Source organism: Macrobrachium rosenbergii, chromosome 25, assembly GCF_040412425.1.
Source record: "Macrobrachium rosenbergii isolate ZJJX-2024 chromosome 25, ASM4041242v1, whole genome shotgun sequence".
Classification (NCBI taxonomy): domain Eukaryota; kingdom Metazoa; phylum Arthropoda; class Malacostraca; order Decapoda; family Palaemonidae; genus Macrobrachium; species Macrobrachium rosenbergii.
Window position 1 is genome coordinate 26,459,410 of NC_089765.1, and position 23,265 is coordinate 26,482,674.

Genomic DNA, 23,265 nt, shown 5'->3' on the forward strand with positions numbered 1-23,265 from the left:
TCAACCATCTTGTAGTCCTTGGGTCTCTGATTATTCCCACTACACTTCTTTATTGACCTCTGGTTTTCTGTTAAGCTTTTCCAACAAGCTCCCAAGTACCACTCTGCAAGCTTCACCATCTCACCAATGTTTCCTGGTGGTCTTTCCTGAGGAGTACTGTAATGGCATCTTGGCCAAACCAGTGTTGACAAACTATTCCCTAATCAGGAAATATGCTAAATCATAAAACTTTTCTGCTTACAGCCATTGTAGTCCCCCTAATTAAATGTTTCTGTAGCCTAGCTACTAACTGATATGTAGTCTCACCTTTTTCTGGCCTAGTCTGATAGAATTTCTTCCTAAACCCCTCCTCATCCATCTTATATTTTTTTAACAGTGCTCTCTTTAGGCTATAATAGTTCAAGGCCTCATCAGAAGGCATACTAGGAAAAATTGTAGACCATTACCTGTTAGTAATGGACTTGGACAAACACCCCACTCATCTTTGCACCAGCCTCGGGTCTCTGCAAACCTTCCAATGAAAATGTCCATGGCAAAGTGCTTCTTACCAAACATGGGTAACTTAGCCTCTGCTGCAGCTATATTCATGCAAGTGCTGATTACCTGTCCCTCCAGAGTTCCATTAGCAATTTCTGCCTTAAGTCTTATTACTTAAAGTCCATGTTGTTCCCACTATCTTTCAACTTCTTATTTTTTTCCTGTCTTTTGCTTTTTCTTTGTAAGTAGTTTCTCTGGATGACCTCTTTAAGATCGAGACGGGATTCTGAGAGGCCCTTTATCAAGAATGAGTACTTCCTGGCATTATCATATCTCAAATCCATCTGGTCTCAAAGAAAACCTTTGCTTTACCAGTTCAGACCACTAAGCTTTAGTCTCACCACAACAGCTAGGGTTTTCATTAGAGCCTTCAAACTAGTGGCTGCTGTGTCCCACAAAAATGAAATCTAGCTCACCTGTAGAACTCCATTAGCCACTCCATCACTCTCTTCATTTATGTCAACACCTGGACTCCAATGCAAGTGGAAAAGCCACTATTTTGACTTGGAATGAATTAAGATCACAATATATTTAGGGATCCAGAGATTGTTATTCATATGCAAAAGCTTGTATGAAGGCCAAATCTCCTCCCAAGATGTGGCAACCTCTATATAGTTGTCTTACATGCCTAAAGAATTACAGTAATCACTTGTAGCTGGTTCTGGATTCAAACCCCTTTGCAGCATCTTGTCAGATTTTGACCTGGAGCAACCTATCAGACAACCTTCCAAATGTAATGTGGGAGGTCTATAATCTCTGGGATGGACACTCTTCACAGTTTTCACAGATACCTCAAACTAGGGCTGGAAAGCCCATCTGCTGGGCATTTGAAATTTTTTTTTCCCCATGAAAGCTGTGTTCGATCCTTCACTCCACATTTAAGTGATAAGGCAGTAGGAGTAACATCAGCCAGTAAAACTAAGGAGCATCTACCCATACAATCAGGGGACAAGAGATCAGAGACTTTTTATTGCTAGCAGTTGCTAGTTTCATTTGGGCAAAGATCAGCTATGTAGAAATCATTTCCAGATTCATCCCAGGAAGATGCAATGTGGTCATGGATGCCCTCAGCTAGAGTAGGCAGTCATCATCTCTGAATGGTCCCTGCTAGCAGGCCCTTCATCCGCAAAAATTTGGATAGTGGAAGATACTCCTGTGGTTAACCAGTTCATGATGAATCTCTGAATGGTCCCTGCTAGCAGGCCCTTCATCCACAAGAATTTGGATATTGGAAGATACTCCTGTGGTTAACCAGTTCATGATGAATTTAACTTAAAAGATATCCTTTGTTGTTCAGCTCAGGAGGACAAACTGGCTTTAAAGACAGATGTTCTGATGCAGCCAACAGCAGGGATGGCCATGCCTAAGATGGTTCTCAAATCTTAGTAAACACCCCCAGGAGTCTACTTAGATATAAGAAGCTCCTTGGACGTGCTAGACCCTCATGTGTGGGGGTTATCCAGTTAAAGTCTCTAAAGTAAGGCCCTTTTCAGCAGAAACTGTCAAGACTAACTCAAGTCTGTAGAGATCTTTGCCTAGGCACCAATCTGTACCAGGCTAAGCAGAAGTGATTCTGTAACTGATGCAGACATAAGTGAACTGATCCATGTTACGCATCTATGCCCCATTTAGCAGATTTTCTTTTTTCTTTCTTATGAAACCTAATGAAGTTTTCAATTTCAGATGCTAAGGATCATATACTGTTATTTTACAGATATCTGAGTATTGTGGGCTGGACAAGGGCTCTTTAGTAGAGCTTAAAAGGTTTGGCTACCACTTTGAGAACAAGGCTGCACAAAAGATCTCTTCCCACTTGAGATTCATCTTTGGCTTTGAAAAATCTCACCAGGCCTCCCTGCAAACCACTGGAATAGCCCTCCCAGTACGATCTTACTCTGAGGACTATTTTTCTCCAGGCATTTGGTTCTTTGAGACGAGTCAGTGAACTTTATGCACTCTTCCGGTTACTCAGTTGATGTTGTGCTGAGGACTCAAACTCCAGGTACAGGCAGTCCCGGTTTACGAACTTTATGCATCAGAAATTATTTCTTCCGCATGTTCGGGGTTACGGCCCACGTTCCAACGGAAGAAATATGGCAAAATGGCAGAATAATCATAATTTGAAGGTTTTTGATGTAAAACTCAATAATAATGCAGTTTACATCGTTTTCAATGCACCCAGAGCATTAAAAGTAAGGTTTTCTTATGATTTTTGACGATTTTCGACGATGTTCCGGCTTACGACGATTTTCGGTTCTCCTTCACGGAACCCCATTCTTGTAGTTTGGGGCAGTTCACTGTCTCCTTCACCATTCTTTACTTTCTCCCCAATCCTAAGAAATGGGGGACCGTCTCTGTCTGGCTCAGGCTCAGCTTTACCTGCAGACAGCCAAGGCTTTAGGGAAAGGTTTATCCACGTTATTCTTCTTCACGAGCCATTAAAGGAAGGTGCCAGAAAATAAAATGTCTTTTTATCTCAAGCATGCATTTTTGTGAAGACACACAAATGTGATGGATGGTGAAGCAGCACTAGTGAATATTCTAAACCACAAGATCAGAACCTCCTACATCTCACTTCTCTTCATGCATAATTTTAATTTCAACAGTTTTAATAATATGCATCTGGAGATGCCATTCTTCATGACATGTGTTTATCTTTGAAATTTAACAAGCAAAGGGGTGAATTTGTAATGGCAGCAAGACAGAAGGTACTGGCTTCAGGCAGGGTTTTGGATTCAGGAATTCTTCTTCCTCTTCACATTTGGCCTTCATTCATTTTTTCTTATTCATAATATCCTCAGAGACATAGAAAAAAATGTTGGGGTTATTTGCTGCTATGTTTCTGAAAAATGATTAGCTAGTATCCTTTTCAGACAATTCACAAATCATAAAAAATACAGATACTATTTCTATACAGATGACAAGAGATTCTGTATACAAAACACATTTCTCTGTTTCCCTAAGAAACTAGGTTTCAATGCTAATCTCTTTCCCAGAATCTCTCTATGGACCCTTGTGCCCCAGTAGCAAGTCTGGGCTTTTATGCAGCTTAGGGGATCACAGCTACATATCCACTTTGGTATTTGGGCTAATATAAGTACTGTACAGGAATTGTGGAGAACAAAAATAATGTTCAACAAATAGAATTTACTTTTCACTGAAGCCCATTAATTATACTCTAATTTTGCATCTCTCATTCCCACTTTTAGCTCACTGCTTACAGCCCAGACTGCAAGAAAAGGAAGGTTGTTATCAACTGGGATTTACTTCTCTTTTGTCTTTTAAACAAGATTATAGTTTCTCAGACACTGAAAGACCAAAATGTATGCTAATATAAGTTTTGGGTTGCTATGATTTTGTTTAAATGTGACAATTTAAATAAGATTGCATGACACAAGGAGTAATTAAATCATTTTAAAAAGGGTGACAATGCTTGCTTACCTAAAAGTGGCATTGAAGTATCCAGTTTCATAGGCCTTAGTCTCTGTGTAACTGAACCCCTTCGAACAAAATGGTGTGCCATTGACACCTGGGCCACCACAAATCATCTTTGTTCCATCTGGGTCGTATAATCCTCCACTATGGAAACTATCAAAAAAACAGAAATTAATAAACAAAGCATCACAGAGTCAGCTCATATTAAACAGATTAAAAATTCATATTGAAATGCAAAGTGCATCAGCATTGTAAGTTTAAAATTGGTGAAAACATTTAAAATCATATTGCTGAAATGATTTAAAAGTTTCCTATATATCAATTATACTACATTTTTAGCTATTACTGCTATCATACATAGTTACCTTACATTATAATTATGTGGACTGAGTTTCATTTACCTGTAACTGGAGGAAACTGTCAAACACTAAAAAAAAAAAAAAAAATCCAGCAGAGTTGCAATGCTTATTTATTTGACTTCAAGTGTAGCCTCCACCTTGGCCTGAAGCCAACATAATTCAGCTTGAGGCCTTTCCTCCCTTGTCCAGTTGATCTTCTCCACTACACCCACTTATCCCATGTTCTAGCACTAACAGTGTAAAAAAACTGTAGCTACTCTCACTTGTGGTATCAGCTTAGTTTGTTAAGAGCTCATTTTTGAAAATGTCAGTTAATATGGTCCCACAGTGCAAAAGTACTGACATTGGCAATTTTGTCAAGAATAAGAAAGTCCTTAAGGTCCATTTTTAGGCAATAAGACTAAAATTTTTTTAGGTCACGTTAAAGTGAAATCCATTATTTTTGAGGTGACAGGTATTTACAGTAAAAATTAATCCTTAGCTTGGGAAATATTGAAATGACAAAAGAAAGTTTATGCTGCTTTTGCTTGCAGATCTTCAATTGCACAAGTCATGTTCCTTGCAAGATATTATGTAAAAGAAATGATAGCCGATGTGCTCTGGTGAATAACAACAGGTTACATCAGAAAACACTGTGTTTAAATGAAGATTTTGCTAGATCATATGTGGGACTGAGGAACATAAAACCATTTAAAGGAAATATATAATAATTCCATTTACTGCAAAATGTATACAGGTTTCAAAATATAAAAACTATTGTCTGTTGATGAACAGGCCAGAACTGAATTTCTTGCAGAAGAAAAGTTGACTGCAAAGATGAATGCCTTATAAAAAGTTTCCAGCTGTTGTAAAATGAGATTGATTTGGAAGGAGACACCATATCGTACATACATTCATAAAAGTGCAAAGCAAGCTAAAGGGTTCCAAGCATGGAGGGTTAGACTCACATTGTTACTATGCAGCATGACCCATATGATCAAAACAGATGTTGTGAAAGGGGCTAAGAACTCCACTGTGAGTCAAATACTTAAACCATCACCATGTACCAGGCAAACTACTCTCAGACTCTTAGGAAAAAAGTGAAGTGCAAACTACCAGAGCTCTGGCAGCACAAGAAAGCATTGGTTACCACCACTATCTTTAAAAATGGTATAACATTATTTTCTTCCAAACTAAAGAAATGCTTGAGGGAAAAGGGCTTGGAATTCAAAATCCATCTTATAAGAGACGATGCAATTGGAATCCAATAAATACGAAAATGAAATTGTTTTACTTTTATCATCCATTGCAACTTCACTGCTATTATAACTTGACCTGAGTACAATTATGTCAAGATCATAAACACTTGCCTTGTTTTTGACATCGGAAAAACATTTGATTTACACAATAACCTTGAAATAATGGAAAATACAACAGCATTCAATGTATGTAGGAAGTTTTTATGAAGTAAAATCATGAATGATTTTGGAGGGTCCCATGGGATTGGTTGAGACATTTAAAAAATTCTTCAGGTTGCAAGAGAAGTCAATATGGAGGAATTTGTCAATATGATTAGTGAGAATGAGGAAGAATAAGTTGAAGGCCTTAAAGACATTAATAGATAAAGAATTGTAGGAACTTATTCAACAATCAGTACAGAGAGACAAAGACCAAGCAAAAGAAACAAAAGAATAATGGGGCATGTTGACATTTGAGAAACTGAATGTAGTGGTTTTGGATGCACAACATTTTTCAAGTATGAAATTATGGAATACAATCCTTGAATGAAAGGTAGCATAAAAGTTGCCAGTATGATCTATGAAGGGTTAAAATCCCTGAGCATTTTGATGAATGAAAAATAGAAGACCAACTTTCCATGAAAATACTACTCGAAAAGATATTGACCAAAGAAACTTCATCATCAGCATCTGCTCCTGACAACTTAGATTCTCAATGAGAAGTACCCTGGCAGATGCAACACGTGATGCTTAGTCGTGATTCTTAGCCAAACATGTTGCATCACAATGCCCTGTCAGTCACTACAGTCGACCTATTCCTGGTTCAGGATTTGCAGCTTCACCTATTCGCGGATTTTTCTGTGGAAAGCATCTCCAAATTATTTGTGAAAAATCCGGTAATTCACAGATTTTTTCGTCGAGCAATGTCCACTAATCACTGTTTTTCATGTTATTTTCTTTACTATACTGTATACATTTTTTATGATGCACACAATTATTTACTGTACTAATTTTCAAATGTTAATATTAATGTCAACACAGCAAAATATCAATAAAATGTATTTTTTTCAATGCTTATTTAAATACATGTATTTCTTAACTCAGAGAGAGAGAGAGAGAGAGAGAGAGAGAGAGAGAGAGAGAGAGAGAGAGAGAGAGAGAGAGAGAGAGAGAGAGAGAGAGAGAGAGAACATGTAAGCCTGGGGAAAGAAACAGGTTTGTAAGCTTTGTCCTGGTGATAAACGGGTTTTCTCTCCTCTTTAATGTGAACCCTCCCTAGTTCCCTAAACTGATTTTCTCACCTCGTAGTAGCCGCTCAGAAATTATACTGAAACAATACTAAAGTGTGATATTGAAATATTAAAATGATATCAAAATACTACTGAAATATAAAAATATTACTGTAAAGTGTTTTAGGGTGATATTTTAAGGTATATATGTAAACATAATATCAGTTCACCTTCTCTCTCAAGTTCTTTTCTCTTTCTCCTTAATAATTCAGGAATAATTTCACACTCTTGATATTTAAAGTTAAGGCAACCCCCGTATCTCTCTCTCTCTCTCTCTCTCTCTCTCTCAATATTGTATATATCCTTTAATGAAATATGAATCACCGTATCATTAACATAAAACTATGAAACTAAAATTCCAGAAAGTTCGCAAAGCCATCATCAAATGAGTGTATGCATACATATTTATGTTACAATTTTTTTTATTGCTTTGACATACGCCGCATGACAACATGCTATTGGCTGGAGGGGTTGGAAGTAGCCGACCACAGGGCTTGTGGCAACCACCACCCCTCTCTCTCTCCATAATGACACACTATTGACTGGAAGGGTTGGAAATAGTCAATCACAAAGCTTGTAGCTCAGATGCTTTTTGTATACTAGTCAGAAGGGTGTGTTGTATTTTTTCCCTGTCTTTTCCTTTTTCTCTCTCTCTCTTTCTCACTGAGATAAGAGAGAGAGAGAGAGAGAGAGAGAGAGAGAGAGAGAGAGAGAGAGAGAGAGAGATTTTTTATGCATATGTAATGTGTTTATTTTTGTATAGTTTTATAGATAAACATGACTTTACTTTGTCACTAATTTTTTCATATTTTCCATGCTATAATTACAACTGTTTGATTTCAATAGCTAGGAAAATGTAGTAAAATATAGTAAATTAGGTAAGCTTTTAGCATAATTTGGTGAAATTCCCAATCTTTTTCTGGTATATAAGCAGGAGAGGTGTGTAGCCCTAACTGTCAATCATTTTGACATACTGACTTGAAGGGTGCTTGGCAAACAGTCTCTCTCTCTCTCTCTCTCTCTCTCTCTCTTTCTCTCTCTCTATATGAGAAAAAATGGCTGTGCCTGAATATGGGGGTAACTTGATTAGTGTTCACATGTAGCTGACGTAGGTCTGTCGCTAGCTACGCACACTGATATCGGGAGACATAGGCGATGTAACGGCTCCCCAATATCAATCGTTACCCCTTCCTAGCAGACGAGGTTAAATCTATGCAGGGTGAGATAGCTGTGGCTGTGCTTGCATATGTCCCTGTTACATACTGAACACGATATCCGTATTGGCTAGTCGCAGTGGGGGTTGGAACTCCACAGACCCTTTTGTTTTTTTCTCTGGTACATTTAGCAGTATTTGTACTCCAGAAAGCTGCCTAAGGGAACCTTTCATCAGGACGACACAGCTACCTCACCCAAAAATAGATTTTTCCTATGTCAAAATCCATTATTTTTAAGGGTAATTTTGTAAGATGACTTTGAAATTATATTAAATTGTTTTAGGACGACATTTTAAGGTATATTTGATGTAGGATGATAGTTGAAGGTATATTTGGAGTTTGAACTACTAAAATAGACAGTTATAAGCATTTTTTGAGGGGGTCTATGGTGTTTGAACTATTAAAATAGGCAGTTATAAGCATTTTTAAATGGGGTGTCAAGTACTCATGGATTTTAGCTATTTGCGGGTGGTTGTGGTTCTATCCCCTGCAAATATGGGGGGGGGGGGACTGTATACCATTCCTACCTGTCTGTCACAGTCATGTAGCCATAAATCGTAAGACAAAGGAAGAAATCCTGGCAGTGCCAGTTGATGCTTTGGAGGGATTGCTTCACCCAAAGACCCAAGATATTCTTTGCTGGATGAAATTCTAAGCCATCACGAAGGATTTGGAAATACTGTAGATCTTAAATTATCTTTTAGGATCTGTAAGTACTTATATATATTTATTCTAGAATTTCAAATTTTGCCTAGCAGTTTAGACAGTTTTTGGCCCTAGCTTGTGATCTATAATTTTCCCTTCCCATGACACTAATACAGTAGTGATTTTTGTAATGTGGCCATGAAACTTTGAGTAAGTCTTTTATAGCCAAAAAGGCTACTCTTCATCATTCAAAAAGTATCACTTGTTTATAGTGATTAATTTTTGTAATTACCTAAAACTAAATTCCGTGAATATGCTTTCTCTTATCAAAAAATATCCTATTGTTTTTTAGAATTTTTTCTATCTAGAGATTGAACACTAAATGTTGCTAAATTTCTTGGCATTTATCAATATGTTTTAATTCCACAATAAATGAAAGTTCCTCTTGAAGCAGTAGATGAATTTCGAAGTTTTGAAAACAAGGAGGGAAGGGTATTACAGTTCTATCCCACTGTCATTTTTCATGTCTATAAATAGTATCTTAGGCACTGTCCTACCAGCTATTATAGTATTCATATATAAATCAGAAAATTCCTCATAACTGTTTGGGATATACAAAACTCTTTACTCAATAAACACCTTAAATATTCGAGAAGCAAATTTTATAAAATAAAAAATTGTAACTCAACTGTATTCAGATAAAAGAGAGGCTTTTTACAGTATTTATATCCAAAGGATTAAACATACTTTAGAAAGCTAAAATATTCTTACCCATCACCAAAATTAATGGAAAAAGATGAATTTGTTGGTAACTCCACACCAGCAGGGGCACTGATTCTGAAATCCATTTTACCTGTTAAAAAATAAAAGATAAATTTTGTACCGACATTAATAATGCAGTGAAAGAGAAAAGTTTAGAATCCAAAGCAAACTTGTAAAAACACTTGTTTCATGGTACAAACCACTGACTTGTTGAGGTACTTATTATAAACTTTAGCACGGCAGACAAACAAGTCTAATGAGGGGATGCAAAATGAACCTAGGAAAAAAGACAATTAACATTACTACAGACGCAAATCTTTGGTTTACTGAAGAAAAATATCTACTTTAGGAAAAAGGCAAATGAGGCACAGAAAAGTTCACACATTAGGATGTTAGTTGATTATGAGAGTACTGTACCAGAACTGGTCATACTTTTAGTATCCTTGAGGAACCAGTGAAAGATAGTGAAACAGAAAGAAAAGTATTGTTTATCCCCTGAAGGGAGCAACAAGCTTTATTACCAGACAGAAGACTGGACAAATTTCATTGCTGCTTGTGTTATGATCTCTCCTGAGAGTTGGTGGATTGCAAAACATTGGCAGGAATGATTATTTTGCAAAGAGGTTATGACTGGCATTAAGGTCTAAATACCTAGAATCCCTAACAGTGCTGCATACCCGTTTTGAGGGAGTAAAAAATGGACTGGCAACCCCAAAGTAACTAAAGATAAAAAATACACGCACAACTTGGGGAAAGGAAACTGGACTGGAAAACAGGACATTTCATAGCTTCCTTCAGAAAAAAGTTTACTAAAGTCTTATTGACTGAACAACTAGGAACAGAGGCTTGACAAATAAGTGTTGGTAGCAGTCCTGCAGGCTTCTTGGTATGTATGGAACTAAAAAATAACTTTCACCAAGTGGAGAAGTGTCCCTTACCATCAATTCCTACTATGGCTAAAAGGCCAGGATGGCAGAAGAATCCAAACATAGTCTGAATGACTACAGTTTGGTCTTTGCAATGAAGTCTGCATAAAAGAAGATACATACTGACACCTAGTTTCTGGTGTGTATGTATGTGTTTATATGTTTAACGTAAGATGATAATTCCTACAGCCCATACACCTATCATTCATATTAGTCCCCTCTCAGCCATGCAAATGATTTCCACTGAAATGATTTATTTAGCCTATACAACAAGATCAACCCTTTCGGTACGACTTTTTATCCTTTAGGATTGAAAGGATTATGGTAAGGTAATGCACATATCCCACCCAAACTCGCCAGAATTTATTTTTCACCTATCTAATTTACTCTATGTCCTCGGAGAAAAAAATCAGAGAGGTCAGTGTGGTTGGATTGAGAGAAATAGCTCTTAGGACGTGGGTTTCCATATAAAAAAATTGATTTTGGTTTATGTTTAATAAGATTTGTTTAATAACATGCCCACCATTCATATACAGCCTGAATTGCAGTTTAAAAGAGTGTTAGACTGCTGAAAACCCGACAAGCTGAGTGGAACTCTAAGGATCTGGGCCTCTAAAATACAAATTAAAATCTCATATACAGTATAATTAGGTAACAATCTTTAAATTATGGTAAAATTTACTAAAGATGTATAGCTCGTAGTTAAAACATTCTACATGTATCCAGATATAAAGAAAGGTAACTAAAAGAGTTAAAAGGAAGAAGATAAAGGATTCCACATAACTATTTTAAAAGCAGTATCTATGTGGACCCACAAAAAATGTATTCGGAGTACTAATCACTTACAATTTAAAAAAAGTTGATTTGGTTCTCCAAATGTCTATACAGTATTTGAAACTGCACTGACATCCCGAAGACAATGAAAAACTAAGAGGGTTGTAATAGTTCCAACTTCATATGTTCACATTTACTTGCTTTCTTTCTTTTATGAGCATTTCTATAGGCCTCAAGGATGATCTGCATAAGCCAGTGGAAAATGGTATTTTTAGCAATCCAGCTTTTAAATAAAAGAGCCTAGAGAAGGGGGACCTGGCTTCACTGGTTCTCCTTTATTACCAATCCATGACTCGAACAGGACAAAACAGATCTCTCTCTTTCGAAGTGTAGTAAGCAAGAAACTGAGTGGCAAAAGGAACTGTAACATCTTGAGTACTAGAAGACTGAGTCCTTGCAATGAAGTTTGGAGCAAAGTACAAATAATTCATGACCAATCCCCTGGGTGAAAATAAGAAAAATCAGAAGAAAAGCAATAGTGATGATTAGACCTATTAATTAAATGCTTTGCAAGAGCTCATACAGAGCCTTGGTTTAGTCTGTTTAAAACTGACAGGTCCTACTACAGCAATTTCAAGGTTCAGCTCTTTTTGGAAGAGCTGAATCAACAACTTAGTTCAGCTGAAGTATTTAAAATACATGCACGTCAAGCTGAGCTGAAGCCGTTAATTGGCAAAACTTACAACTTCTTACTGCATCCTGGGAAGATAAAGGAGTTTGCTAACTGAGCAGTAAAGGCCTTGACCTAATTACTACTCCTCTTGATACACAAATACTAGAATCAGTTTCATTAATTTGGTGAATGATTGGCATGAAACTCTGGGCTCAGACTAGTCAACTAAGACCTGATAGCTTTACAGTCAGACAACAAACTACTGCCAGGACTATCCAGTAAGTTTTGTTTACTAATAAATCTCCATTTAAAGACATTATTTCTTGTTTTTCTTTTTGGAGAGAGTCTCTTGGTGAATGTGAGTTTCAGTCCGGTTGATTTAGAAGAACGAGAAAGGGTGGCAGTTCTAAGACGTCTAAATGCAAAGGTAGGTGTCAGAGAATGAGACTGGAACTGAGTGAAATACAATTTGAGAACAATTAAATGTTACGGAAAAGTTTGTTAGATGATACTTTATATTAGTACAAGTAGTACTGTGAAAAGAGGGCTGAATGATGTAATGTTGAAAAGAAAATGGCTGGTGTTATAACAGATATTTATATTTGAAGTCTTAGCTGGAGACGAAATGTTGAAAATGTAGCAATATAAATATAATAAAAAGTTAATTTAACAAGGAATTAAGAATAGCAGATGAGTAAAATGAACGTGAAATGGCTAGGCCTAAAGACAGAAATTGATGGCATGTATAAAATGCGCGACAAATTAAAGGATGGGGTCACTGTATCACCAGGATGTAGGAGGGAAAGAGAAGAGAATAAAGGAGTCAGTAGTGGGATGATGAAATTTGATGGTTGGCAAAGGAAGAAAGATGGTCTGTTCAGAAATTGCAAGAAAAAACCATTTAATCAAATAAGATGATAAATAAATTAATGAATGGCATTTATGTGTCATTTCAAGTACTGACTGGCTAATGCTACTGTGTGTCTGTCTGTATCTCTATGATAACTTTACCGAAGTTTTGTTCCAGACTGTCTTTTCCATAAACTGTAAAAAAATTCCTGAATAGACACCACAAATAACTTCCCAGAAAGAGCCAACTTCAACTGAATGAAAAGAGAGATATAATGAAAATTCAAGAGTGATCAAAGCAAACCCTTTAGGGAATAAAAGTTGCTCTTTATAGAAGTAATTACAGTGAGAAAAGTTTATGTGCAAATGAATCTTAGAATAAAAGAAGTAAATGGAGAGATGTTTTTTGAAGACAATTCAGTCTTGTGCCAATGAAGTGAAATATTTTCTTGAGCTGCTGAATTTAGAGGCTAGAAGAGAGGTACTTCTGAATGATGCAATGATGGAAAGGCTTGGGCACAAACTTGCATACATATGGAAGTAACACTGAAGTTGATGGGATTACCGTGAGATGATGCTGCACAGTAAAGCAACTCAAATGAAGTCACCAATGTTAATAAAAACAATATAGAAGTGGCTGATTTATCTCTATACAGTAACTGGGAGTTAATGTGGGTCACAGAATAGGTATGGAATTGAAAATAATGGGGGTATGCAAAAGATCTGGGAGAAAAATATACTATCAATCATTTTTCAAAATTGTCAGTTGAACTTGGAGCACCAGATAAGTAGCCTTTCGAATTATGACATGTTTATTCGTACTGTAATGCTTTATTGGAAAAAGATTCAAGTAAGTGTAATTTCCTGGAAGAACTAAAATTAACATACCTTGCCAGAAGAAAACACATTACTATGAAGCTGACTGCATAACATATCAACATGCTTGAAGAACCTACTGTTTGCTCCAAACATATTTTATTACACAGTAAAGGATGGGCATTCACTAAGTCCCTAGCTTTCAATTTAACAGGACACAGTATACCAACTGACTGATTAATACAATATTTGCAAGTTATCAAAACATCCATAATCTGTCACAAGCATAAAATGTATAACGTGGTCTACATAAACTGAAATTTTAATAATAATAATGATAGAAATGAAATTATATTTCTGTACATGTTACCAGTGAAATCTACTTTCTTTACCAGGAGAAACTATGTATTATCACTAACCTGGTGTTGGCCACAGCACGGGGCCAGTATTGACAAATGTCCAAACAGAATCATTACATCCAATTTGGCACAATAATACATGCCAAAAAGTCCACTGTTCCAAAGGCATTTGGTCTTGAATAGTGTGCTTGTTGAAGATCTTAATCACAGTGTTATAAACTCCCACTTGACTGTACTGATGAACATCAGTGATATTGTAATCTGTTAGATCTGTTGAAAGAAACAAAAAAATCTCTAAATCCTTCTTCATAATTGCTTTTTTTATTTAATATTCTGCTGACATCCATTATACTCAATAATTTTAAATTCAAAGGTCAAACATGAGAAAACAGAGAATACAACATTAATAGATAAGATAGCATTTATGTTAAAAAATGCTCTTCATGTGAGGAACAAGGCATCTCAGTCAGTTTGTCCATGATCTGTGCGATACATAACCTGGTTGTTTTCAGAGGTATGTAGTGGAAAATGAACCCACATCCCATAATCACAAGGTCATGTTGCTAACCTGACCATGTGCATGTTTTCTTCAGGTTTTAAAACATGTCAATACAATTTTCTTAGAAGTTTTAAGTAATCTGTTTAATCAGGATACATACAGGTAGGCTGAGTTGACTAAGATTACATAACATCTATTCAGCGGCAATGCAGTGGATGCTAGAATCATCGAGAGCTGGAGGTGGCCCAATACAAGGAAAGAAAGACAACCAAACAGACAGACAAAAGGCAATCCTAATCTCACATCCTGTTATCTCACACAGAGTCGAATGCAGTGTTTCAGTTCAATGGAATTCACTGAAGTGTTAGCACAGAAAAAAAGGAGCTGTTCTAAGGAGAGGACCCCTGGTAGATCACTGCTATGAGTTACAATTGGCCTGCAGTAAAACACATTGTATAATAATGCTACAGGCCACTGCTTCCACAGAGCACTATTCCATACATTGCATCATATAATTTGACGACTTTGCCGGGGTGATTTTATTGGCAGTGATTTGGTGTGATTTTCTTAAGTGTTGGCATAAATACTTAAGTTGCCTCTACCTCAACATGGCAACTGAGATTGCAAAGCTTATAGAATTGGCCTTGGAAATGAGGTTACAAGGCACAGAAGTGAAGAAATTTGTAAACAAACAGAAAATCTAGCCTGTGCAGAGAGATGAAGAGCAAGAGAAGCCACAAAATAGGATTCTAAAGACAGCAGAAACATGAGCTATAAGTTATTAGATTTAAAGCATAGACTAAGGGACAGGAAAGCAGCACTAACTCCTACAGTTAAGGGTCTGCAAGTTTTTCCTACTTTGTCATCTGACGAAGCTTTGAAATATGTAGCCTAAAATGAGCATTGTTAATGAGATATGAGGTGACTGAGGAGGGATTTAGGAAGAAATTCCATGAGACCAGCCCAAAACAGGGTGAAAATTTATAATCAGTTAAATTAATGGCTATAGATACAGAGATATTTCAACCGGTGGAATGAAATGGCTGAACTGTTTCACTAAGATGGGACTATTCCTCATGGAAAGAGAACCATGAAACACTGGATTAATGGTGAAGCTTGTGAAACAGTACCTGAAGGCTCATGGGTTAGGCTTACTGGAAAATCTGAAGCAAATAACTGCTTTGTGTGTCACAAACCAACCCGGAATGAGCTTAACAGATACAGTAGTACAGTATAAGTACACTGTAAATAATTTTTATCGTAAAAATCTGTATTTAGTCACGAACACAATACGAAAAAATACAGAAATTAGTGAATAGTGTCGCTCTACAAATAAAACAAATTAGTGATCATTTTCATTGTTTTTACCAATGTAAAAGGAAAACAGGACAACTTCAATATTATGAGAGAAAACGACTATGCTTATACAAGGGCAATTTGATTAGTTGTCAAATGTTCTGTAAGACAGATTTATTTCATTTGTATTAAAGATTTGTTTAATTTGTATTAAACATTTTATATATATTTTGCTGTGTTTGCATTAATATTAATATTTTAAAATTAGTAAGTCACTGTTATAAGTGTTTCAGGGGGCGTATATACTTAAGAGTGACAATTGTAAAAGGGTACTAATCTAAGATGACTCAGGGTGTTTTGGGATGATGGTTTGGGGTGTATTTTTGTTTGAACTGATATGAAATTGTTTCAGTATGATAATTTAAGGTATATTTTTGTTTGAACTATTAAATTAGGCAGTGGGCTTTTAAAATAGACAGTAATAAGCATTTTAGTTTAAGGGGTACATGGTATTTGGCAGTTATAAGCAGTTATAAGAATTTTTAGAGGGGATTTTGCATTTCCACCGATTTTGCATTCCTGTGGTGGGTTCTGGAACCTATCCCCATGAAAAGGGGGAGCAATATATATATATATATATATATATATATATATATATATATATATATATATATATATATATATATATATATATATATATATATATATATTATAATGTCATCAAGTACCTGGTTATTACACAACTAATCTCAAGATTCAAAAATATACCTTACCTGAACTCTCATAACATTAATTGTTACGACTGAGTACTCTAAAGGTAACAGTGATCCCTTAAGAAAAAGCTTATTTATCAATCACTTGAAAAATCAAACTAAGTTCGTCAGAATATGTGTGAGGTATAAAAAATTAAGCTAGAAATCTTCTAGAGTAAAAGGGCATCACTCCATCAAAAACTCTAACTGTTTCCCTGGTCTTAATTCACTTTAGCAAAACTAAAAGAACAAAACATGTTTATCACTTTGCCTTATGCACACACAATCAATCCTATTCACTGGTGATCAATAAATGAAACACTGTTTTTCTAAAAATGTTAAATACAAAATTTATTTTCAGATTCAAAGTTTATAACTAGAATTCACAATTAATTAGAATTCACAATCTGAAAAAATTTACTATTAGTTGAAAATAACACAAAACTCAATGAATTCTTGAATTAAATTATGAAACAAAACTAATTCACAAAAACTTTATCAGAATTTAAATTAATCAAGTAAAATTTAAACTATCAAGAATTACTCAAGATTTAAAAAGAAAATCTCAATAAATGAAATTAAGTATGCAATGTTAAATTAAGTATGCAATGTTAAATATGCAATGTTAAATTAAGTATGCAATGTTAAATTACCAAGAAATATTTACAATGCTATGTGAATAAATGTTACATCACAAACATAAAAAATGTGAAAATATAAAGAAATTGTAAATAGAAAAACACACAAAAATACACGTAAGATTTATCAATAATGATTTCACTTGTTCAAAATTTCCTAACTTATCACACCATAACCTCCTAACTTATCATACCATGGTATCAATAAGTAAAAATTCACGTTACCTTACACAACTTGTAGAAAACCTCTGTAAATCACTTGCTGCAGCTGCATTACACAATACACACTTTTTTTACCAGGCGCCATAACTAAATAACTTTGCTAAATTCAGATCTCAAAAGTTAATGTTAAAAGTGACCACAAAAATTTACGTTAAAAGTAATCTCTTCCTAATTAGGAATGAGAGAGAGAGAGAGATATGGAACCAAATCGACTGGTCTCAGAAATCAGAATGAAATAGATTTTAGGATTCCAGTAATACGTGAAACAATTACATGATGTCATTAAAGCATTTTGGGTACGAGATACAAAAGTTCTAGAAGCAGGGAGGTGACGTCACTAAAGCGTTTTGGGTGCGAGAGACAATGGAGAAGCTTCTAGAAGAAAGTTACGTCATCCCAGCAAAACGTTTTGAACGCAATCTTACAAAACATGACGCAATTGATCAGGACACGTATTCTTTCTCGCAAAGTGGCGTACGTGACTCAAACAACGCATGCAACAACATGAAATCACTCGTCTTGAGCCCGTATGGGACGAATTGGCGTTTGTTTTGCAAATCTGTCATCGCTAACCCAAAACAAAGCGTTCCCTCTTATCTCAACTGATGACAACTGAAATGAAACAAGCCTTGGTGGACACACACACGTGTTCACATACTACGCTTTTACCAAGAAAGATATTCGTTCTAAATTACGTTACTATTAAAATTATAACAACAATTCTAAATTACGCTATCAAGTAATCATTAGTACTTTTGAGATCTGATGTCAAACTAAATATGACACTTCAACAACCATTATCATTAAACATAACACATGAAAAAGTAAATGTCAAAATTATAGGAGGATATACACATTACAAGGCAACATCATGAAAAAAAAATATATATATATATATATATATATATATATATATATATATATATATATATATATATATATATATATATATATATATATATATATATATATATATATTACACATACATATATATACACATATATACAGTAACACCTTTTCCTTAATGGACCTGAACTTATCAGACTTTGTACTTATCAGTTATTATATTTTGATTATTTCTTCCTATGCCATCCTTTTGGATGTGATAAATTTGTTGATTTATCTTTGAAATTGATTTTTAAGCATAGGTTACAGGTTAATTTAGGTTAGAACTCTCTTGAATTGCAGTTAAATATAAGATAACTACAAAATATTCAAGTGCTGGTTATTGTATTGGGTCTTTGTTTTTAATCAGATAGGCCAGACCCCCAGAGTGTCTGTGAAGTTGAGGTGTTACAGCACACACATACACACATTATATATATACTGTATATATATATATATATATATATATATATATATATATATATATATATATATATATATATATATATATATATATATATATATATACATACATATATACACAAGAACAAGTTGAAATAGGGACATATTTAATGATGAAATCAATTTATATAGTACAAGCAAAATTAACCACGTAATTCTTACTTGCGAAGTATTTCCAAGTGATATTGTTGTCTCCCCAATCAATCATCACAAATATGTCAGAACCATTGGCGACTGGGATGGTCACTTTTGTGTAGTTGCTGATAGTAACATGAGCTGGGTCAAAAATGGGTATTCCTGGTGGAGCTAAATTGATGGGAACCTGCAAGGGATATCAATTGAGTCAGTACCTAAGTTCCCTCACTTATTTCAGAAATAAAAAATACTCATTATTTAAACATAGATAAATACAATAGGTTATAAGAAAGTATAGAATGAATAAGTACCTACAAAGTATTTAATAAAGATTAAAATATAACTGATACAGTTAGTGAATAATGTATATCAAAAAGGAGAAGAATATTCACCAAGCTAAGGCAGAGAAGTAAATAAAGACTATGGAGATAGAACTCTTGCTTTGTATAATAGCTTCAGGGTTGATATGTTACCTCCTGAAGTTGCATGAGACTGCCTTGTAAAGACGTCTTCTTTACCCATTAATTACGATCATGTATCACATCTATCAATGCAGCAAGAATCTCATGCCTATATTTGTACAGTACGTAGAATCTCCTGGCCTTTTCGCCAATATATATTTTATCACTGTATGAACATTATGTCTCTTGTTATTGTTATTTGACTGACTGTTAAGAAACACAAATTGCTCTCACTCAGTGTGTGGGTCAAGGAGACCTGGGGTCGGGCACCACGTCTCCATCCGCATGCTGCTATGTATACCTTATGCCCAGGTAATAAATCAACCAGTATCCAGTTCTGTCTTCTTTGACCTAACAGCCTTCTTAATAAAGTTAATTCATTATCAATTTCATGTTTTATCCATGAAATAATTGTTCTCCAGTTCAAATGTATATTAAACAATTTCTCAGACTGACTAGTGGGTACTGAAATACTGTAATACTTAGTTTTAATTTAAAACATTAACTCTTTTTCATTGTGCTGTCTTTATGATATATAATTGCTTTTGTTCTATCTGCAGAACAGATTAAACTTACTAATAAGACAAAAGTATCTTCTTTTGCAGTGGGAATGTTAAGAATTTGCTGGGCATGTTGCAGTATTGAGAGAGTAAAATACAGTAAATTTATCCATATATAAATTAATGTGCTCCTTAGAACATTTCCTTGTGGGACACTGTTTTCCACTTAATAATTGTCTAAATATATGTTAGTTTTATTTAATTACCAACTCATTAACCACGTATATGCCCATATGTCCAAAATGTTTCCAGGTTAATCTGTTTTTTGTCTGTTAGACGGAGTCAGGTACTTTATAGTTACTGACTGACCTCACTTTTCATGAATCTGCAGGGCTGTTTACAGCAATTTTATTGATGTCACAACAACAAAGGTCACTGATGCTAGACATGCACTAATTAAGTAAGACTTACATATAAAAATAAAAAAAGAAATAAGTAATTTTCAGTCAAAAGAAAGACTACAGTAAACTTAAAAAATGTAAATTAACTAGCAAAATTTCACATTTTCTTAAGTCTAGCCTCTGCAAAGGACCATAATAAAATAACTGTTTCTACAAAATTTAGAAATACTGTTGTGTCCTTGGTCCCACACTGTCATAAGCTCCAACAGCAGTGGCACAGTATGGGTAAGATGCCCATCAGTGAGTTTTGCCTCCCAGTGGTCAGTTTTAGGGTGTGTAAGGGAACCAGATCAACTGGTTAGAACAACAATGACTCTTAGATTTACAGGCCCTTTTTCTCTGTCACTACCCACAATACCAGAGACATGAAGTCCTCAAAAACAGCTGTATTTCTTTTGCTTGCTGCTCATGACTCAATTATATATGGCCTATCTCTTCTCTAAAACACTCTAACCCATACTAGATTCTGTTTTTTCTATCTTCTTTTTTTTTTTATTACATCGGAGCTGACAGTAGCACAAACTCAGAGAGAGAAGAGCAAAAAGTGCTACTCTTTCCATCACACCACAAAAATGATACAGTAAACAAATTCTGATACAATTACACAACTTAAAATATCAGATACATTAATAATCATTATAGAAAAAAAGAACACAAAAATCAGTGTGCAGTTTCACAAAAACAACTCACTGTATAGGCAACACTGACAAACAGTAGGATAAAAAAAAGCTGTTCCAAACTTTTTGTGAAACTTCAATAATGGCTAACACAAACAAAAACAATAAACAAACAAATAACTGAGTCAATGACTAAATTAAAGAAAATTAAATGAATTAATTTTGCTTCTCAATACTACCATTGCTATCATGCATCACCAGCCCTCCAAAAATTGAGGAGGAAGCATGACTGGAGTCCTCAACTCAACTCCCAAACAGGAAGTGATCCAAAAGATCCCTTAACAAATGTCTTACAGCATGGAGGGGCCATACAATCTTCACAATGTGGCTTAACACCACTCATCATTAAAAGACTGTGTCAATCCTTAATTGGCAAATAGCTACCTCCACCTCCATGACATTTTGGTGTGCTCCTAAGGTGCTGTCACGTGTGTTCAGTCATTTATTGTGAGACTACTGAGTTCTAACATCAATCTGATGAACACTACTTCAGAAGGGAGGATAAAAGGTAATGGGAAAGCTTCCCTGAAGTAGTTTGGCATCTGCTTACTCTGCTAATTGATCAGTTTCCTCATTTCCAGCTAATACTGTAAAACTGTCACTGTTTACCAGAGCTATTTTCTCTAGGACAGCCAGAATATGTATAACTGCCATAAAGTTTGATGCTGCATCAAAAAGAGCTCCTGACCTACTGATTACTGGATTATAGATCCCACACCCAGCCAGCTTTGGATTCGGGGCCCTCTGTAAAATTCCAAGAGGGGATTTATGTTCAACATATTCCATAATATTTCCTCTCTTAACTACTCCAGTCATATCTTTCATCACTTGCTGAAAATAACTGGAAAATGATACTTCAGGAAGTTCCCAGGGTGCAGTTTCATGTCATATTAAAACGAGTAAATATTAGGCTTACGCTAAAACCAAATGACTGGGGAGACATACTGCGCTCCTGATAATTTAAAAAATGGTTCTGACTCATTGCTACCTGAATGATAAGAAAGCTAAGCATCCTCAGGAATCTACAGCCACAGCAGGTCATTACTGACTGGCAATAAAGATCTAATGGTAACTCTCCTGCAACAACCTTGAAATTGGTGAGGACTTGAAAAAACTAATAGCTAACTTAATACCAACATGGTGAATAGATACTAAATTTTTTTCAAATGCAGAAGCAGCTGATTAACACACCTCTCATCAGCAAATTTTGCTGATCTGCTCCTTATGGGAAGGAGATAATGCCTTTCAAATATTCATAGCCTCCAAACATCTGGGTTTTAGTAATTTATGGTGAGGTATTCTTGGTAAAATGAGATGAAAATTTCTCCCAAAAAGCAGGTGTCTCTATAAATGGTATCTTTTGCTTCTTTGGATATACATCTACATCTAGGTATACACCATGCAAAATGCAGAAATATATATACAAAATTTTACCAGGTGAGAACTTGATGCCATCCATATATACCCACTTAACTATTTGATCAGTGGTATACTGGATTTTATGTTTGATGGTTGACATTTGAGAAACTGCAAAAGCAATAAATGAATCATCCACAAATTGGGTTTACAGGATATTCTGGTGAATGAGGGACGATAGACTATTTATAACTAGGGGAAAAAAATGTGGAAGTGAATTCAGAGCATCTTGCACACTGAAATGTAGACATTACAAATGGTGTTTGTGGAATGTTTGCAGCATCCCTTCGTCCCCTAGCTGCACCCAGTTTTCAGCCTTTTACTTTACCTCCATTCCCGTTTTTTTTTTTATCTTGCTGTCCAACACCTCTGTCTATTACTTCTTAGTGCAAATGTGAGGTTTTCTCCACTTTCACCTTTAGATCCTTGCACCCCATCTCATTTATTTTCTGGATCTCTTTATCTTCTTGTTCAATCCCTACAAATTACTCTTATATTGTCTTGAGCACTTAACAGCTGACAGTACCCCAGTGCTTGGTTTTATAGCCTAAATTTCATGATTCTTTCATCAATTCATAAAAAAAAAAAAAAAAGCACACTTTATTCAATCACTTGGGAGCTCTTGACTTTTTTTGCAGGTAAGACACTGCCATCCTAACGATCTCGTATCTCCAAGCAGTATCATACGCTTTTTTCCATGGAGAAAACAAAATATTTCTAACTTCAAATCAGATCAATATATTTGCTGTAGTGTGCATTCAGAGAAAATCAAACCGAGAAATGGTCAAGATGTTCTTTTTCAAATTGCAGATCAATCTTCGTCAACCATCTTTTCATTTATTTCACAGATGCAAGATGTCAAAGCAAATGGTCAGAAACTGGGTGCCAAAAATGTATCCTTTCCTAGCTGAAAAAGCTTAAAGCAAGATGTCAAAGCAAATGGTCAGAAACTGGGTGCCAAAAATCTTCTCCTAGCTCTGAAAAAGCTTAAATAGTAGCAAATTC

At 35.3% G+C, this 23,265-nt stretch overlaps 1 protein-coding gene across 1 annotated transcript in view; it reads right to left on the reverse strand.

Moving 5' to 3' along the window:
* LOC136852210 (uncharacterized) overlaps positions 1-23,265 on the reverse strand; it is a 72,827-nt gene that overhangs the window by 23,868 nt on the left and 25,694 nt on the right. Inside the window, exons 11-14 of the mRNA XM_067126657.1 lie at positions 18,773-18,932; positions 13,916-14,125; positions 9,468-9,549; positions 3,979-4,125 (exon numbers count right to left, since the gene is read on the reverse strand). Coding sequence (XP_066982758.1) covers positions 3,979-4,125; positions 9,468-9,549; positions 13,916-14,125; positions 18,773-18,932 — 599 coding nt within the window. The remainder of the gene's footprint in view (positions 1-3,978; positions 4,126-9,467; positions 9,550-13,915; positions 14,126-18,772; positions 18,933-23,265) is intronic.